Source organism: Scylla paramamosain, chromosome 7, assembly GCF_035594125.1.
Source record: "Scylla paramamosain isolate STU-SP2022 chromosome 7, ASM3559412v1, whole genome shotgun sequence".
Lineage (NCBI taxonomy): Eukaryota > Metazoa > Arthropoda > Malacostraca > Decapoda > Portunidae > Scylla > Scylla paramamosain.
This window is the reverse complement of record NC_087157.1, coordinates 1,150,269-1,169,090: the sequence shown is the minus strand read 5'-3', so window position 1 is coordinate 1,169,090 and position 18,822 is coordinate 1,150,269. Positions and strand designations below refer to the sequence as shown.

General features: G+C 41.0%; 2 protein-coding genes across 2 annotated transcripts in view; one reads left to right on the top strand and one right to left on the bottom strand.

Annotated features, from left to right (window-relative positions):
* The window catches only part of LOC135101882 (uncharacterized), a 93,934-nt gene that overhangs the window by 5,705 nt on the left and 69,407 nt on the right, over nt 1–18,822 (bottom strand). The window lies entirely within an intron of this gene.
* LOC135101816 (uncharacterized) lies at nt 15,567–17,196 on the top strand. The gene is made up of 2 exons (XM_064006106.1): nt 15,567–15,915; nt 16,624–17,196. The coding sequence occupies exons 1-2, from the start codon at nt 15,586–15,588 to the stop codon at nt 16,807–16,809; spliced, it is 516 nt and encodes a 171-aa protein (XP_063862176.1). The 5' UTR covers nt 15,567–15,585; the 3' UTR covers nt 16,810–17,196.

Here is an 18,822-nt window from a genome sequence, read left to right as displayed (position 1 = left end):
GAGAGAGAGAGAGAGAGAGAGAGAGAGAGAGAGAGAGAGAGAGAGAGAGAGAGAGAGAGAGAGAGAGAGAGAGAGAGCTTAAACTGACGTGTAATACGATACTCTACACAAATGCTTTTTTCATGATAAGCTGGAGGGGGAGATGAAACGGTGGCGTGGAGGGTCAGGACGTGGACATGGCATCCAATGTGATAAAATAGTGTCGCCTCTCCTCTCGTACCTGATGGAGGTGATTTCCCTTTACTAAACAGAAAAGAAAACGAGAAAAATATAAAGAAAAAGAAATAAAAAAAGCACGTTGCTTAGACACACTCAAATGAAGGTCATGAATTACAATTTGAACAGGAAAAAAAGAAAAATGAAAACTTGGAGCTAAAAAAAAAAATACAGAAAAGAAACCATATTACGTGTATTTTCCAGTAATGCAATTAGGAGCTATGTTTGATGGCCTAGTGTCCCGTTACCTGAAGGGCTGGTGTCCTCTTACCTGAAATATCACACGAGTAGGACTGCCATCCACATCAAACAAACCCATCGTGACTCGTAATGATGTACGTATCTCCAGTCAAGAGTTATTAATACGTCAATATTATTCGTATATCACCGACTAATAACAGCAAATTTGGCCAATAGGATGATGGCTATGTAACGTGGATCTACTAACGATTACCTGTTCACCTGTTTCCCCTCTCTTTAGCTGGCATGTAGCGGTATTGCAAGGTATCCTGTATGTTCTTTTAGTCTGCTTAGCTCAAAGGTACTGGAGTTGTAAGTTCAGATTCGATATTAATCATACTCGTAATACTCGTATTCAGGAATATCAGAATTGGTCCCACAAAAGAGCTTAGCCTGATTCAAATCCAATTTCTTGTTTAGCTGAGCCATTACGCACCGCGGCTCACAGACATCCCGTGTTCTGCCAACCGAGTGTGCTCTGACGCCCTCGTGCCGCGCCGACCACCAATAATAATATAGGTGGAAGTGATAATCGTCCTTCAATAGCTGCACCTCATGGTAATGGTATTGTCTGGTGATTACACACACACACACACACACACACACACACACACACACACACACACACACACACACACACACACACACACACACACACACACACGAATAATGATCGACTCCGTGTACGTCCCTATGTGGATTTACGATTCTACTGTCAGTATGTGTGAGTTTCCTGTGTGTGTGTGTGTGTGTGTGTGTGTGTGTGTGTGTGTGTGTGTGTGTGTGTGTGTGTGTGTGTGTGTGTGTGTGTGTGTGTGTGTGTGTGTGTGTGTGTGTGTGTGTGTGTGTGTGTGTGTGTTAATCACGTTCGAGAAAATGTCTGCCGTCAACTGCACCTCTTACAGGCTGACTGAAATTAAGTTGAATTTCTTCCCTACCAGTGCCATTAAGTAACGCGAGACAGCAGCACCACGACCACTGTTACTGTCCCTCTGTGCTGTACATCCCGCCTCTTCATTTCATTTTACACTTTATCAGCGCGCATTTACCTCAGATACAATTCGTTCATGGCTAGTAAGGTAAACAACATGCAGAGACTCAGTAAGCACGTTGTTAGTGCCGAGACAGACGAGAGCTTTAAAAGATCAGATGAGTTTATGGATTAGAGTAATGGTATACCCAGCTTCCCTTCCGTTCTCATGCTAAGGATGCCCTGGTTTCCACACACAAGAACACAAAGGAAAAACAAACATCAGCGGACCTTTCCTCTTACGTTATCTAACGTAAAATATGGGAATACAGAATAATAACGACGAAGGTTCTTTTACACGTCTGGCGATAATGATACTTGGAAATGTTCAGCAGGAGTTTAGGCAAAGATTGTTTAATGACAGAACAGACAACCGCCCGTCGAGCCCCGAACAAGAGAAGGAAGATGGATGCTGTAGTGGGGTTATGAATATGCATATGAGAAACACCCACCGCTAAGAGTGACTTGAATAGCGTCTTGGTCGTGCTGGATTAATGACGAGAGTGACGAGGGGACAAAGGAGGTACGTACCCGCAGGTGGTGAGTGCGTCTGGCAGCCACAGGGGGGAGCCACACAATATGCTATGATGGTGTGTCTGGTGAGTCTGAGATAGAATGAGGCGAGGAGGGCGGAGGATATGGGACGACAAGAAAAAGAACGAACAACGAAAGAAACAACGCGGAAAATAATAAGAATACTCTCTCTCTCTCTCTCTCTCTCTCTCTCTCTCTCTCTCTCTCTCTCTCTCTCTCTCTCTCTCTCTCTCTCTCTCTCTCTCTCTCTCTCTCTCATCGCTCATCTATACGTATATATTATATTGCAATCTAAAAAACTACATACTCGTACCACATAGTAATGGGACACTCTCCATCGAACTTGATGTCAATGCAAAGGTGAAGGTGAAGGTGAAAGACATAAAATTCACACAAGGCTGAATGAGACCCTCGTTCGTGGGGTTGCGATGCTAAATGTCAAGAGGGGGAGGTGCATCTTTGCCGATGAAAAGGCAGACTTGTGTTCAGCTTGGAGTCCCTGCCTGTAGTGAAAAATGCAGCGTAAGAGGAATGTTGCAACAATCCATAAGTCATCAGGAAGCGATACAACACAGATAAGAATACACGAGGACCAAAAATTAAAGGCTAACTATACAGTAATTAGTGAAACGTTATTAAAGTGTATTGTGTACTGGCGTTCAAAGTTGGTATCTCAGTAATATGGACATGATTTAGACACACGTATATACTCGTAGTAAAAGAGGGAGAGAACTATGGCAGTGATGAAAGCCGACTGTGTAATTCATGAAAGTGAGTGAATGATGCCATGTTTCATTAATAATTTAGTTTCAATGAGCGGCATGAAAGGCAAACACTCCCATGAAAGGCTTCCCACAAGGCGGCGTAAGGGAGAAAGCTTGTTTAAGGAAATGAAGCAATATATATTAATGCCGCGGAGCGTGAATACATCAGAGCGAAAGGAGATCAAGGGCAGGGATTCTGGGGGACCTTGACGGGCAGCGGAGACCTTCCTGCACCCCGCCACAACATCACCCCACTGGTCCACTTCAACCTTCTCAGTTCAACGACCTTCATAGAAATCAATGACTCAGGTGCTCCCAAGAATGTAAAATCCAACTGATAAGGAGAAAGCAATTGAGAAAGAGAGAGAGAAAAAAGGAAATTCTAGCCACCACCTCTTACCACAAAGATAATAAACGAAGGATCTCAACTTTCCGGGAAGAAAATCTAGCCATCTCCACCACGGCAATCTCTCAAAATCAGTCTTCAGTCGGGAGTTATAAAATATCATCCAGCACTGAAGCAAAGCAACATAAATACCATTAGGTAACTATTAAGATATCGAGAATAAAGTATGCTTGTATGTTTAACTGCGTGCATGTTTGTTTGTACACCATGCAACACTGCAACACACACACACACACACACACACACACCACACACACACACACACACACACACACACACACACACACACACACAGGAAGAATAGAAAACAAGCCCCGAAAATTTTGAGCAGGAGTAAGTCGTAAACTCCTAAATCCACGAGAGAAGGCGAAACACCACATGGCAAAAGAGAAATGTAAGTAAGGTTTAGTAATTTTTGCCAACGAGCCTTGAAAAACCGCCTCCTCCAATACCAGCGGCCTCAGGGGAGGCGGTTGCAAGATCTGCGGGGACTTGGGGTACTCTTATAAGCGGCTTCCTGGGGACTTTCCTTGCCTCTTAGAACCAAGCAGGAGCGATTCAGAGCAAACAGGTGTGTTCTCTCTCTCTCTGGGAGCCGCAGATGTGTGTCACTGAGAGCTTGTGGGAGGAAAGTGAGAGGGACGGGGGGGGGGGCGGGTGGGGGGCAGTCCCATATTGTTACAGGGCTCCACGTTAGCGGCGGTGGTCTTAAAGCTGTCCCACCACCACCACTCACAGCTGGGCGCGGGAGGGCAGCAGCGAGGCTGGGAAGGGGCGGAAAGGGGCGGGGAACAGCGGCAGGAGGAGGAGTAGAAGGTGGAGAGGACAGCTGGGGAGACAGCTGAGGATATGAGAAAGTCAGAAGGTCACAGACATGACAGAGAAGAAAGGAATTCTGTGGTATTATTGAAAAAAAAAAGTGAAGGAAATAAAATGACACACACACCGAACACACACACACACACACACACACACACACACACACACACACACACGACCCACACACACACACACACACACACACACACACACGCACACGCGCGCAATCTGTCAACACAACCTCCGAGGTGCCAATCCATCCAGCGTCCACCCACGATGCTTAACGACGCGCTACAAACGTTAATATGACGTGCCGTGGGAGGTCAAGCTCGGCATCACACCTTCCCTCCTGACGCTGCTGACATCGCACGTGACGCCATGACAGGCCAGACAGTAAAAGTATTAATATCTGCTTGGCTAAATCAACTTCTCATGTGCCAAACAAAGCTGATTCCCTACAACTACCTGGCGCCGTGTGGGAGTGAGCCCCTCTGTGTCTAACAGGAAAGATCTTAATCTATAATGACGCTTGTAGATTAATGCTTTGTTCTGGAAAAGCTGAATTCTTCGACTTTTACGAAAAAAAAAATATTTCTGTTATTAGCTATGAATTATAAAAGCACTACAAAAGTATATTGCTTTTTTATGTAGAAAAAAAAAAATCCAGCTTCATAAATACAGGATTAAGAGAAATAATAGTACTATCTAATAATAAAAATAATAATAATAATAATAATAATAATAATAATAATAATAATAATAATAATAATAATAATAATAATAATAATATAAATACCAGCATTTTTCACTTTATTTGTAATATACTAGGCCACAAACCATCCACTTCTAAATAAATAATATAAAAGAAAGTAGTCTCTATAAAAAAAAAAAAACTTCCTTACACAATTGGCCTTTGACAAGTGGTCATCTTTCCTGACTGAGCCCTACACAACAACTTACGCACAAAGAACACACACTGCTGCTGCACCACGGCATCCGTTTCGTATTCTCTTGTTCCTCCCTCCACCGTGAAAAAAAAAGTCAACTAATTCTTTGTTCACCTTTTTTAAACCATTCCAACCGCAGCAAAATCCCTGCCTCTCCTCCTTCATCCCGGCCTGCCTCATCCAGCACCTCTCCTGCCTTTCCCTATCCCGCCCCCACGCGCCCTTTGTTCCGCAGCGTGTCGGGGGTGGATGGGCGGGGTCTCCATGCACACCTGCCTTGGCTTGGTGGGCTACTTTGTCTCATGGAAGAGCGGGACTGTCAGGCGGAACGACCCTCTGTTTCTCCCGCGACGATCAACAACTAAGACAGATTTCCTCCAATGGATGCTCCCTTACCTCCTTAACCTGAGCTCTCCGCCTCCCTCACCTCCTTACCCAGGCCCCTGACGGAGGTCCACCACGTACTGTTTTGTTTTCTTGATACCGCCTGAAAAACTCGGTGGGTGTGACATTTATGTTGATTTACTCGCGTGTCTAGTCTTGCAATATCCATAGTTTGTTGCGAAAACGCGTTCACTTTTACTCCAAATTGCCTTCTTGCTTGAATATTTCCGTGTAGTTCGTTTCAAGGCAACAGCTGCGGGACCTACTGTTCGGCTGGCACTAATAACTTTCACTGCCACCCTCCTAAGACCCAAGGACGAAATTTACTTGCCCTGTTAAGTAAATAGCAAGAGATTTCGGCCTAGTTACATTGTTTTCCTCGATATCTAGGTCAAGAAAGGATAACAGAATCTAGAAGACAGTGGGGCAGGACTGAAAGGCTGGGATACCGCTCTGATAAATGCGCCGATTCCGGACTCTCTTAAACTCATGAATGTTGCGGCGTCGACCAATACTAAGCGTACACTACGGGGATTGCGAGAAAAGGAAGCTCAGAGGCGGAGTGAAATTAGGTAGACAAAGATCTTCACTACAGTACCATAAAACAAGCATAAATTTTCCAGTAACACGGAATGAGAGAGAGAGAGAGAGAGAAGAGAGAGAGAGAGAGAGAGAGAGAGAGAGAGAGAGAGAGAGACTGAGAGAGTGAGAGAATGGTTTCTGTAGTTTTCAAGCCGAGAGAGGAGCGGGATTAGGGCGAGTGGGGGACGAGGGACTGATGGCAGCGGTGGCGGTGGTGGTGGTAGTGGCTGGGGTTAACTGTAGGTTCAGCTAGGTAGGGAAAGAGGGCTAAAGGGGCGAGGGTGCAGGCTGGAGGTGGTGGTGGTGGTGGTGGCGCAAGGCGTGCTCTGTCTCTCCCCCTCACCTCACACGTCACGCTAGCTGGATGATGTGTGTGTGTGTGTGTGTGTGTGTGTGTGTGTGTGTGTGTGTGTGTGTGTGTGTGTGTGTGTGTGTGTGTGTGTGTGTGTGTATGCTTTGACCGTGTATGTGTTTGTTTGTATAGTACCCATGCATGCAACACTGCAACACACACACACACACACACACACACACACACACACACACACACACAATATCCCTCACTGCAGCAGAAGGAAGTATAAAAATGCGGTGTTTACTTTGCCATATGAGAAGGGCTTTATTTAAATCAATCCTGGGCCATCATCAGCTCGTTCAGAAAATTAAGAACACGTGTCCGCCTCGCCCAGGAAATGCGCCCCACCTAAAGAGCTTCATAATGGATTTCACCGAGTCATTCATTTATCTCATTGCTTCACTCCTCGCCGCCATTGAAACTCCAATTTGTTTTTGTATCACTTAAAATATTTATTGACATGTTGCTTAGTTTTTTTTTTTTTCTCTCGATGATTTGATTGAGGTATTAGTTACATAGGAAAGATTACATAAAAATTACAAGATTACTTATAAAGATGGAAAATATTAGATTGCATGAACAGTGGATTATATACTATAGCTAGTGTATATATGCATTTTATGTACTGGTCGTGTTCTGTGATTGATTGTGTGTGTGTGTGTGTGTGTGTGTGTGTGTGTGTGTGTGTGTGTGTGTGTGTGTGTGTGTGTGTGTGTGTGTGTGTGTGTGTGTGTTTTACGGGCGAAATGAGCACACGCCAACATAACACGAACATCACACCTGCCATCATAGTTCCCACAAACGCAGTATGAAATTACCCTGTCTCTTTTTTTTTCATTCAATCCATAACCACAACTTTCATTAAAGCCTGCCTTATCACGACACACACACACACACACCGCTGCTACTACCAACATCACTCCTTCCATAGCCTCGCCACCATCACCGCCACCACCAGCGTACAACTGCCTGACTACAACCCATGCATACCAACATCCCACCACCACCACCACCACCACCACAACAACGCCCAACACAGCAGAAAATCGAACTAAAAGAATAATAAGTTTAAATACGTTGAGGTAGGAAGGAGGGCATCACAAGAGCTATATGAGGTCGTGCTATACAATGACAACAGGCAGAGTGAGACATAAAACTACAAGAAGAAAAGAGAAGATGGAGAGGCTGAGAAAGTGAGAGATAGGAAGAGTGAGGTGTTGAGAGACTATGGGAAGAAAAGAAAGGTAGGGGTGCAGTGGCTTGGAGTAAGAGGGAGGGAAGAATAAAATGGAGAGGAAGGAGAGAGATTCGAGATATAGAGAGGAGGTGACGGAAGAGTGCTAAGAGTGAAAGTCAAGATAACCGATAGGAAGGGGCGGCCTTATGGAGGTTATGGTAGAGGTTCTTTCTATATTACGACAAGGACGGGCGTGGAGAGGAAGGAGAGGAGGGAGAAGTGGTGCTATCTGGAGAGGGAGGAAAGAGAGAGGGTTTAAGATAGTGCTCAGGTGGATCAATATTCCTCCTCATCCTGATCATCGGCTCTTCACGTCGAGAAAAACAATCTATCTTTCACTACACTCCACGCTTCAGTTTTCTTTACTTTTTTTTTTTTTATCTTTGCATATTTTTATTTTTATTTTTATTATTTTGGCTGATGACATGAACGTAATCAAAGAATACTTATTATATTATTATTATTATTATATATGTAAATGAATTATAAGATCCAGAGGTGGTTTTAAAAGAGAGAGAGAGAGAGAGAGAGAGAGAGAGAGAGAGAGAGAGAGAGAGAGAGAGAGAGAGAGAGAGAGAGAGAGAGAGAGAGAGAGAGAGAGAGAGAGAGAGAGAGAGAGAGAGAGAGAGAGAGAGAGAGAGAGAGAGAGAAGGATAGTAGATGAATTATTCACATCCTCCCACTTCTGGCTTACAACACTTCATCCTGCTTCCTTCCCCCATTAATGCCAACCCGCACCACAGACATGCCTCGAGACACACACACACACACACATACACACACACACACGCCCTTTTGGTGTAATTACGATGGATAAAACTGCCCACAAAAAAAAAGAAATAAAGAGAAAAGAAAAAAAAACAAATACCCTAAGCTCTGCAACTGGAAGAAAAAAACATTGAGGGTGATTTCGGAAACAAAAATATTGACACGGTTTATCTCTATTCCACGTAAATGGGCAATAGAGAGAGAGAGAGAGAGAGAGAGAGAGAGAGAGAGAGAGAGAGAGAGAGAGAGAGAGAGAGAGAGAGAGAGAGAGAGAGAGAGTTTCAGCATATAGAGCCAGTGATGGTAGTGTGCTGACCGCAGTTCTATGAAAATGGGTAAGGTTCGTGACTGTTTGTGTGTGTGTGTGTGTGTGTGTGTGTGTGTGTGTGTGTGTGTGTGTGTGTGTGTGTGTGTGTGTGTGTGTGTGTGTGTGTGTGTGTGTGTGTGTGTGTGTGTGTGCGCGCGCGTTGGGTTGGGGTGAGGGCTGTTCTCTTGCAGTCCTAAGCCCAGCACTGAGGAGTCACACTAATGGAGTGTCACCCTCTCAGAAAGGTGAACAAGGTGACTGCTTGCTTTCCACCCCATTGGCACATGACAAGCACACCTTTACTTCCACAATCACCACACCTTCCCACACACACCCTACATGACTAAGTCCACATATCCATACCTACACTCATTACAACTTCTTACACCAAGTTATGGTTACTTATTCTTATGCGCAGCCACACAGCTATTCCCAATACGTTCTCTTACATAAGGTGCGAGTATATACAGCCACACAGCGATGCCCACCACACCACCTCACGTCCCGCCTCCCTTTGTCCCTTTGTACACCCACACAACTTAATGCCTTTCACTTCACCTACTCATTACTGATTGTATCGAAGTTGATGCCCATAATTTAATTCTAACCTGTAATTGGAAGCATATTGCCATATTTTTCATGACACTGTTAAACTTAAGTAATAATATCTACAACAATGTTATGAAGGAAAACTAATGTATTATCCAAAGGAAAATACACAGTTACCTATATGTAGTGATGTTACCTGGTCCAGTGAAATTCGTATTTATTAAGGGAATAGAAATCATGACAAAAGTGGGTTAATTTCAAGTCTTCCCGAGTGTAGTGAGAGTCCTCAGGAGAAACAAAGCAAAGAAGTAAAGCGACAAATTCTAAATGTCACTCGTCGATCATACCCACTCGCCGCCCACGCCGCCCCGCCCGCCATCGATTACTGCCGCCCCGCTCCCAGGTACAAGACTCCTTCCCAGAACACCTCGAAACTCGCGCCCCAAACTATCACAAAACGTAAACTATTTTGAAGACACGACAGGAGCACTAATCTCTCTCTCTCTCTCTCTCTCTCTCTCTCTCTCTCTCTCTCTCTCTCTCTCTCTGACTATAATTAGCCTTCCGCTCATACAATTGCAAAACTGACGGCCACTGACAACACATATCCCTTGGCTTCATTCTTAGCGTGGTATTATTTTTTTCTCTCTCTCAGCGGGATGTGTCCGGTGAAATGTCACTTAGGTTTACCAGTGAAAAAATAGATTCCGTGACATGGCTGTGTTGAACCTTGGAACTAATGGGTGGTCACCTGAGTACGTGTTTGGGTAGTGGACATGTACTCTCTCTCTCTCTCTCTCTCTCTCTCTCTCTCTCTCTCTCTCTCTCTCTCTCTCTCTCTCTCTCTCTCTCTCTCTGCTTGCGTGCTAATGTCTCATGGTTTCCTATAAAAGTACTATATTTTACAGGTAATCACATTATGTATCTTCCCTACAAAAAAAAAACTTCGTCTCTTTTTCCATTATGTATGTGAGATATATAGCAATGACGATGATGCAATGAGATTTTAGTTATTCGTGGTGGTGGTGGTGGTGGTGGTGGTGGTGGTGGTGGCGACGGCGGTGATGATGATAATACATTAGTGGAAGCTTAGCAATTAACCATTTTACTGTACTATATAATGAGAAATAAGGAAACGAGTTACGTCACACCTGCGGTACTTTCGACACGTGACAGGGTGAGCGTGACTGGAGCGTAATTACATCGTCTTGTCTACTATCTAACTTCCATTTCATTTTTGAGTCTCTCTCGGTGTATTTGTCCCCAGAAGACCCGCTCTAGTACCTTTACCGAGACGTCTAGAGGCGGGTAACACGAAAACACCTGTGGAAGGCGCCCTCGCCCTCCCAAGATTACACTTTCCCACTGCGTCCAGCGGAGTAACTTGGCCAAGGTGAGGAGACAAGTTTGTGAAGGTCAAACGTGAGTTAAGGGAGCGGGTTTGGAGAGGAAGAGGCACGCAGGGAGGGGGAAGGAAGTTAACAGTTCACCGGCGAGTTTTTTTTTTTTTTCACCCTTTCCTGTTGCTCTTTTAAAACCACCGATAAACTGAATCCATCTTCTGAATTTAAAAGTTGTAGATACAATCTTCTCAAAGTGTTAATCAACAAATTACATTACTGCCGTTTGCATATTTTTATCTTGGGGGAATATTTTGAAATACGGATGTGTTACAGATTTCAAAGATGTAAATACTGGCATGAAAAAAAAAAAAGTTTGGAATACTGTAAAGAACAAATCAAGAGAGAGAGTAAACGACTACACACACACGCTTGCATTTCACTGGCTGACCCCGCACAGAGTACCGCGGCCCCGAGTCATATAAAGGTACTAGGCCTTGCTGGCGCCCGAGAGTGTAAAAAAGGCAGGTAAAGTGAGAGGCGAGTGTGTGGGGCGACACTGTACCCTCCCCACGGTTTTGGAGGACAAAGTGAAAGATGGAGGCGGAAGGAAGGGCCAGTGAGCTGCGTATGCTTAACCTCTGAGTGGACAAAGGAAAAAAAAAAAAAAAAAAATGACACGTTTCGGAAATAACTTGTATCATAAGTAGAGAACGTGCATCCCGTTAAGCAGCCGCGCATTGCAAGGTCACGAGAGTACGTGGTATGATCGCAAGTGACACGTCTGGAAATTAGCGTTTAATTGCGTGTGTCTTAATAGAAAAAAATAACTGATTTCCAAATTATACATCAAAGTATGACCTCGTCTAGTTCAGGAGAGTCCTTCGTATAAATGCACTGGTGTGTGTATGTGTGTGTGAGTGTTATTGCTAGTTATCTCTCTCTCTCTCTCTCTCTCTCTCTCTCTCTCTCTGTCAGTAGTTGCACAGGTCTTCAAGGGTATTTTTACGGTTTTAGTGACAGATTAACAACATTTCTATATTAATAACAGGAGAAACACCATTGAAAACCCTGATAATCATCTTTATAGCTTTGAAAAACAGTCGTGAGGAGAGAGAGAGAGAGAGAGAGAGAGAGAGAGAGAGAGAGAGAGAGAGAGAGAGAGAGAGAGAGAGTAGGAGCATTTCAGTTGAGCCTATTCTTCCCTGGTTCGTGTTTGCTGCGGTGACACGGTGCCGCACTGAGTGAAGATTGCGTTCATAATCACTTGTCGGGGGTGGAGTGGGGAAAGGAGAGTCAGGAAGTGAGGATATTTATATTATTTGACATATTATTTGATAGCATGTCAACTTGTGTGTGTGTGTGTGTGTGTGTGGGTGGGTGTTGGATCAGTGACAGGTGGCGCTGGGGAGTTACCACGGCGAGCGGCTGGCTGGCTGCAGTGTTTTGGTCAGCACTGGTCAATCTTGCCCTACACGCTCTATTAACCAGTGTTTCCGTCTTCCCGACACCTTCTTCCTGCACCAAGCACCGTCAAGCACCACCAGAGAGGCACGAGTACGTAAGGTGAGTCCAGCGGGGCCAGTCTCTAGCTCCTCAGTCAGCCTTACTGCCTTCACAACACCCTAATCCTCCCTGTAGTGTCTTATATTCGTTTATTTAGGATTCATTATTCGTTATTTAGTTTTTTTAGGGGTTAATTATTTATATTTAGGTTTTGTTTACGTCTGAGTCTGGAAAGAGTTGGAAATTTATTCAAATATTTAATGTTCGCCAATATGTAAACAAGCCCTCAGCTGTGTTATTAGCCATTATTTGCCTCGTCTCTCACTTATTGTAAGCCTAACATATCACAAGATGGATCCACATGTCTAGCCTTCATATCCGCTGGTCAGATATATCCGTCATTGCCTGGTTTTGGTGTTATATAGGAATAAATAAGGCAACATGGCCGCCGGCTCCCCCACTGAGGTCGGCGCCGAGGGCCCCCAGGATGGACTGGCACCTGTTCCGGCTTGTTGGTTCCAATATTTTTTTTTATTTTTCTGAATTAATTTATTTGGCTTGTATAGTAAGATTTTATGGTTTCTAAAAATATTTCGTTGCTTTTGAAGTGCTTTTCTTGCTTCAGTTAAGTAAATGTGCTGAATTTGGTGTTGTTTTTTTATGTAAATAAGGGGCAGTTTGTACGGTGAAATTTACCCAGCCTGGTTTTTGGCTTTTTTATTTGAGGCTTTAATGAAGATTTTATTGCTTCAAAAAATCGTTTATGATTTTTAAAGTATGTTGCGTTCCTGTTGAGTTAAATATGTGGAATTTGAATAGGCTTATTGTCCCGTTGAAAGTGGTAATTTTGTCATTTTTTAGCTTCTTTATTTTTTTATTATAGCTTGTAACTAAGTGTGCATTATTTTAAAAAATAGTTCAGATTTTTTAAAATGTTTTTTTACCAGTGTAAAGTGGAATAGGTGGACTTTTCAGTGATTTTAATGGTGTCAAAATTTCCAACACTTTTTCCATATTTCACATAATATTTCTTTATAACTACTGAGACTGGAGGTGTTTTGATATTGTGAATATTAATTAAAGTAATTGTCAAGTCAGAATATATAATGCATTCGAGCCTAGCTTCATTTTTTCTATGGGTCAATTTCAAAATGAAATACGTATCGTACGTATGGCAGCGGGGCGCCGGCACCTCGCCTGTGACGTCATCAAGGATTCAGGACTCGGTCTGCTCCAGTGTCTCCTCAATATTTACCGTAATTTTCAGTGTTTTCCAAGTGTTTCCAGCTGTTTCTAAAGTCAGGCGTGTAGATAGTTGTAGTAAAAGGAAGAAAATAAGAGAAATGAAAGAGGAGAAGGAAGAAATAAAAAGAAATGGAGGAGGAGGCAAAACAGGTAAACAATATTTAGCTTAGTTTCCCTTGCTGCGCTGTAGTTCTCTTGTAATATTTGGTGTGTTTTGGGTGTTTTACGTGTTTAGGATGTATGTAGGAATGTTGTGGGGTGTTTAGAGTGTGTTTTGGTGGTGTTTAGGTGTGTTTTAGGTGTATATTTGCTGTTATCATTGTGTTTTGGGTGAATTTTGGGTGTTTTAAATGTGGTTTAGGATGTTTTTAGTTATATTGTAAGTGGTTTGAGTCGTGTGGGGTGTTTTTGTGTGTTATGGGTGTGTTTGGGGGTATATTGAGATGTAGTGAGTTTGTTTTGGGTTTATTTTCTGTTTGAAGCGTTTCGGTGAGTTTGGGTGTGTGTGTCGGGTCTTTTGAGGTGTATTTGATTGTGTGCAAGTAGTTTTGGGTCTTTAAGGGTGTGTTTGTGGCGTGTTTGTGGTGTTGAGTGGTGCTTTAAATGTGTTTTGGATGTTTTGATGTGTTTTGGGTGTGTTTGACGAGTTTTGGGGTGTTGTAGTGTATTTTGCGTGTTTTAAATCTTTTGAGTGTGTTTGGATGAGTTTTAGGTATATTGGGGTGCTTTGAGTGTGTTTTGGATAAATCTAGCGTGGTTGGGGTGGGTTATTTGGATATTTTTAGATGTTTTGAGTGAATATTCAATATTTGGTTGTGTTTAGGTGAGTGTAATAGGTATTTTGGGGTGTTGTGATGTGTTTTGGTTGTGTTTTGGATGTTTTGAGTGTATTTTGAGTGTGTTTTGGTAAGTTTTGTTGCATGTAGGGATGTTGAGTGTTATATATATATATATATATATATATATATATATATATATATATATATATATATATATATATATATATATATATATATATATATGTAATGGGAAGGCAATGAGAAGAGGGACAAAAGAACATGGGATGCACCGCCTGTGTTCATACCGGGATCTGATGTCAGTTCTTGTGAAGGGCCAGAATGCATATTCCTGAAGTCTGGAAGGAGTCGTCCGCCAGCCTGTATGGACACTAGGCTGTAGCTCCAAAACTAACTGTAGGATTCTCTCTAAAATAGTCTCATTGAGATTCTCGCACAAAATTACCTATATGTAACTTAATCTAACCTAACCTAACCGCTACAAGAGTAAATGGGCCGAAACATTACCAGACTTCGGGAATATGCCTCCAGAAGGATATGGGTTAAGGTCGCTTCACACACATCAGTGCCGTATTCATTCCGTGCTGTTCAGTGCTTCAGTGTCAATAAAAAAAAAATTCATCATTTTGGAATTCAGCGGAAGCATTTACACACGTCCGGCGAAGTACCGAGTTTTGACTGAAGTGATTGTTACGTCTCCGTTCGAGGAAATGGAATATCGGCGTCACTGGTATTTTAAAAATTTTCACGGATGTCGGACAAGTGTTTGAAATAAAATAGAAGAAATTGAAATGGTGATAAATACTCTTTTTAAATGATGTAATTAATCACATTGTACATTATACTTACCAGAAAACACCACATCACACCACACCACATCATAACACACCACACCATACCACACCACACCACACATCACTGAGCAATGTCATCAAACAGTTTTTGGACATTCTTAAGTATTGGAAAATTTTTATTTCATCATTAATTAATTCCTCGTACAGAGTAGCAAAATCTCCTTCAGTTTCTCTTTTTCTTCCACGTTTCATGTACCCACTTTTCTTTTCTTTATTTTTTGTTAAGCAAGCATCTTGCTCTTCATCAAGAATTATGACAATCATAGCCAACTCCACGTCTGAAAGGATATGTGTGCATAGACATCACGAAAGCGACATGTATATCACTGACACTATACGATACTAATACGGCACTGATAGGTGTGAAACCACCTTTGAGTGTACTATTCAGATAGTGTACCCACTATCTGCCAATTTCACTGGGACAAAAGCACAATTAGGTGATTGTTAAAAAGAAGAACAATAATAATAATAATAATAATAATAATAATATAATAAAAGGAGTTAAGCCATCTATATAGTTAGCTAGATTGATATCATTATTATTGTTATCATCATTATTACATATCAAGGTATTGTGACATTATTATTAATAATATGTTATTATTATTATTATTATTATTATTATTATTATTATTATTATTATTATTATTGTTATTATTATTATCATTATCATATTTCAGCTATCCAACATCAGAACAGTATATGAATATGGCCAATGCTGTTTTGACATCATTTCCTGCCATCCTGAGAAACAGTGATCTCGAGGAGCATGAATTGCAGCTGCAATGGATATTGCGCATCCAGCGCAAGTTTCAGAATTCAAGAAAGAGGCAGGATTCCTCAGTGACTGAGGTGACGTCAAGGAAAAAGAAGATCCCTTGCATAGCGCCAAAAGAGACTACGTGTCCACAGATGTATGGAGTAAAGGCTTACCTTCCACCAAGGCCCCTTTCAGAAGATGGTGAGTCATTAGAGAGACATAGACAGTGGCTTGCTCTACATTGGATGAAGAAAGATCCCGAGTTAGATAAGGTATGTGATATTTGTACGCTTGATTTATCTTTTTTATATTTCAGAGACTTCTTTACTGGTGTTGTTTAAAAATACCTGCTCTTATGTAAGCAATTTCAATGGTACTGGTGGATAGCCACTGAAAAATGATGCTTGTATATATATATATATATATATATATATATATATATATATATATATATATATATATATATATATATATATATATATATATATATATATATATATATATATATATATATATATATATATATATATATATGAGAGAGAGAGGGAGGCTAGCAGGACAGTCAACTTATGAAAACTAATTTTACTTTAATGATTTTCCTCAGGCTGAACGCCTCATGCAGTTGACACTCTCTGAGAGACGCAAAAAAATAATCAATGGGAACATTCTTGTAGTAGAAATCCTGAACTTGTACCTGTGGATTCAGACTTTTGATGGCATAAGTGTGTATATATGTACACTTTATGGATTTTGCTACATATTGTTACCAATTGTCAACTTTATTTGTAGAGCTATAATGTATATAGCTATTTATATTTTATAGTAGGTAATTGATATTTAACTACTGGTACTTCCATTCTCCCTCTCAGGCTCAAAGGCCTTAGTGACGGGAGATAAGCACTCATAACTAAGTACAGTTATTGCAGTTGCTCATCTCTGTAACCTTCACTTATAATTATTTGATGCTTATATCTTTACAGATAATCAAGGAGTTCCTGAGATTAGAACCACAAGCGGATGAACCAGACCCAAGAGTAGCAGTTTTGAAAGGGCTGGAGAAATATAGGCTCCCAATAATTGCCATTCTCAAAAAAAGAAAAGCAGTTCCTCTGTATATGGAAACCTTACTTGAACTCTATGACCACGATGAAAGTCAATGCGAGTAATGTCTAGTTCAATTTGTTCATTTCAGTAGCTGGTAGCAATTTAATATATGTATCTTTTCATCATTAGCAATGCATCTTTCACTTTTATAAGCCTAGTATTCATGAAACTATGCTGCATGCAAAAACCAAACATTGTATTAAGCATGACCTATCTAACTGTAATGCTTGCACCAATTTCTATAAAGGTACTAATTTAATTATTAAATTCCTGCTCTTCTATCAAATTTTTGGCTGAGTGCTATGGCTAAATAATTGTTTGCAGCATAAGTGATGTTAAAGATTTTAATAGGTGTAAAGCATCTCTCTCTCTCTCTCTCTCTCTCTCTCTCTCTCTCTCTCTCTCTCTCTCTCTCTCTCTCTCTCTCTCTCTCTCTCTCTCTCTCTCTCTCTCTCTCTCTCATAAGGAAAGACATTATTTCTAGTGTAAATAAACCCAATAGGCTGTCCAATTTGAAATTTAAAATGTAAATATTATCAATCTTTTTAGAAAAGTTAGCTGCATCCTCTTCCCTTGCAGTCCAATAAGACAGGTCACTAATTCGTGTGGAGATAGAATTCTTGGAGTCACCTTTGCCGGCACTAGCGCAAGTGCAAACAGTCTGATAAAGGTTTCTTCCATGGTTGTGATGAAGTTCAGGACTTCTCACACTGTTTTGGTGGATATGATGAGAAGAATCGGGAGTTCGGAACATCAGTGCGTTATGTCAGGGCATGTAGGTTCGGCTGGGTTTTTTTTTTTTTTTTTTTTTTTTTTTCGATCAGTATTCACCATATTCTTACGAGGACTTGCTAGACAAAGCATTATTGCATTATGATATTACCCAAATAGTGTCTCAAGTAAAAAACATAACCGCATACTCGTACAAAAGATTTGCTGCTGTGACACAAAGGACAAAAATCATTAGTATACTGGTTGTTCTGAGCATTCAATCAAAATGCTTGTCATTCATATAATTAGTAGAACCATCGAGGAGCTTTATTTTTGTTAATTCTTATGTGATAAAGCAATAATTACAGGAGACTTTTAAAAGATTGGTACTCAAATTAGTGGACTGTCCTATTGGATGTGACCATATCTTCACTTTTTCCTTACACAGTTAATTTTCTTTTGTTTATTTGATTTACTTATTATCATATTTATTTATATATTTATTTATTTGCACCAGATGCTTGCTTAGTTATATTGGGGTTACTTCACCTGCTTGGAGAAGGGAAAGACTCCATTTTTACTAAGGTTAAATTTCAGTACCTTTGATTTTAGAGTGGTGTATATATTGAAATTTCTGAATATATTATCACCTTAAGATATACATCTACATATAAATTTTATTTTAATGTCAAAATGTTATTAATGTTTACACTATTATTTCTTCCTTAAGGTACCAGAAGAAGAACTAAGAACAGGGCAGTCTAGTGTGTATTTGATGGTCCACCTGTAGCTGAACCAAAATGTATTTCTATGGCTATAGTCTCATTGGTAGCAGGGCTTTGTGTTTAATATTGAACACCCAAAAAATTGTGAACATTTCCTCCGTTTCACAACATCCCATCTCTTAGGTATCAAGTATGACAAAGGTAACACTTCAAAAACAAGATCTCTACTTGTAAAACTCAATGAAGTAAAGACAGAATTGAGCTACAAAAATGCATAAATCTGCTTCCAAATATGTTCAACTCCACACATAATGCCTCTCTCTCTCTCTCTCTCTCTCTCTCTCTCTCTCTCTCTCTCTCTCTCTCTCTCTCTCTCTCTCTCTCTCTCTCTCTCTCTCTCTCTCTCTGTCCACACACACACACACACACACACACACACACACACACACACACACACACACACTAGTCAATTACTAGATTAATCAGTGAAATAAATACATAACATTATGTTAATAAGTTTTCTAAAAGGAAAAGGAAATACTTGTACTTCCCCTTCCCCCCAACCCCAGTATTCATGAAATCTTACTGAATTGTTATCTTATGTTATATATATATATATATATATATATATATATATAT

What these genes read in the sequence shown, in the direction of transcription:
- LOC135101816 (XM_064006106.1), top strand. Translation starts at nt 15,586, where the DNA reads ATGAATATGGCCAATGCTGTTTTGACATCATTTCCTGCCATCCTGAGA. An exon ending in AAGATCCCGAGTTAGATAAG is followed by an intron (nt 15,916 to 16,623) that starts GTATGTGATATT and finishes ATATCTTTACAG; the next exon opens with ATAATCAAGGAGTTCCTGAG.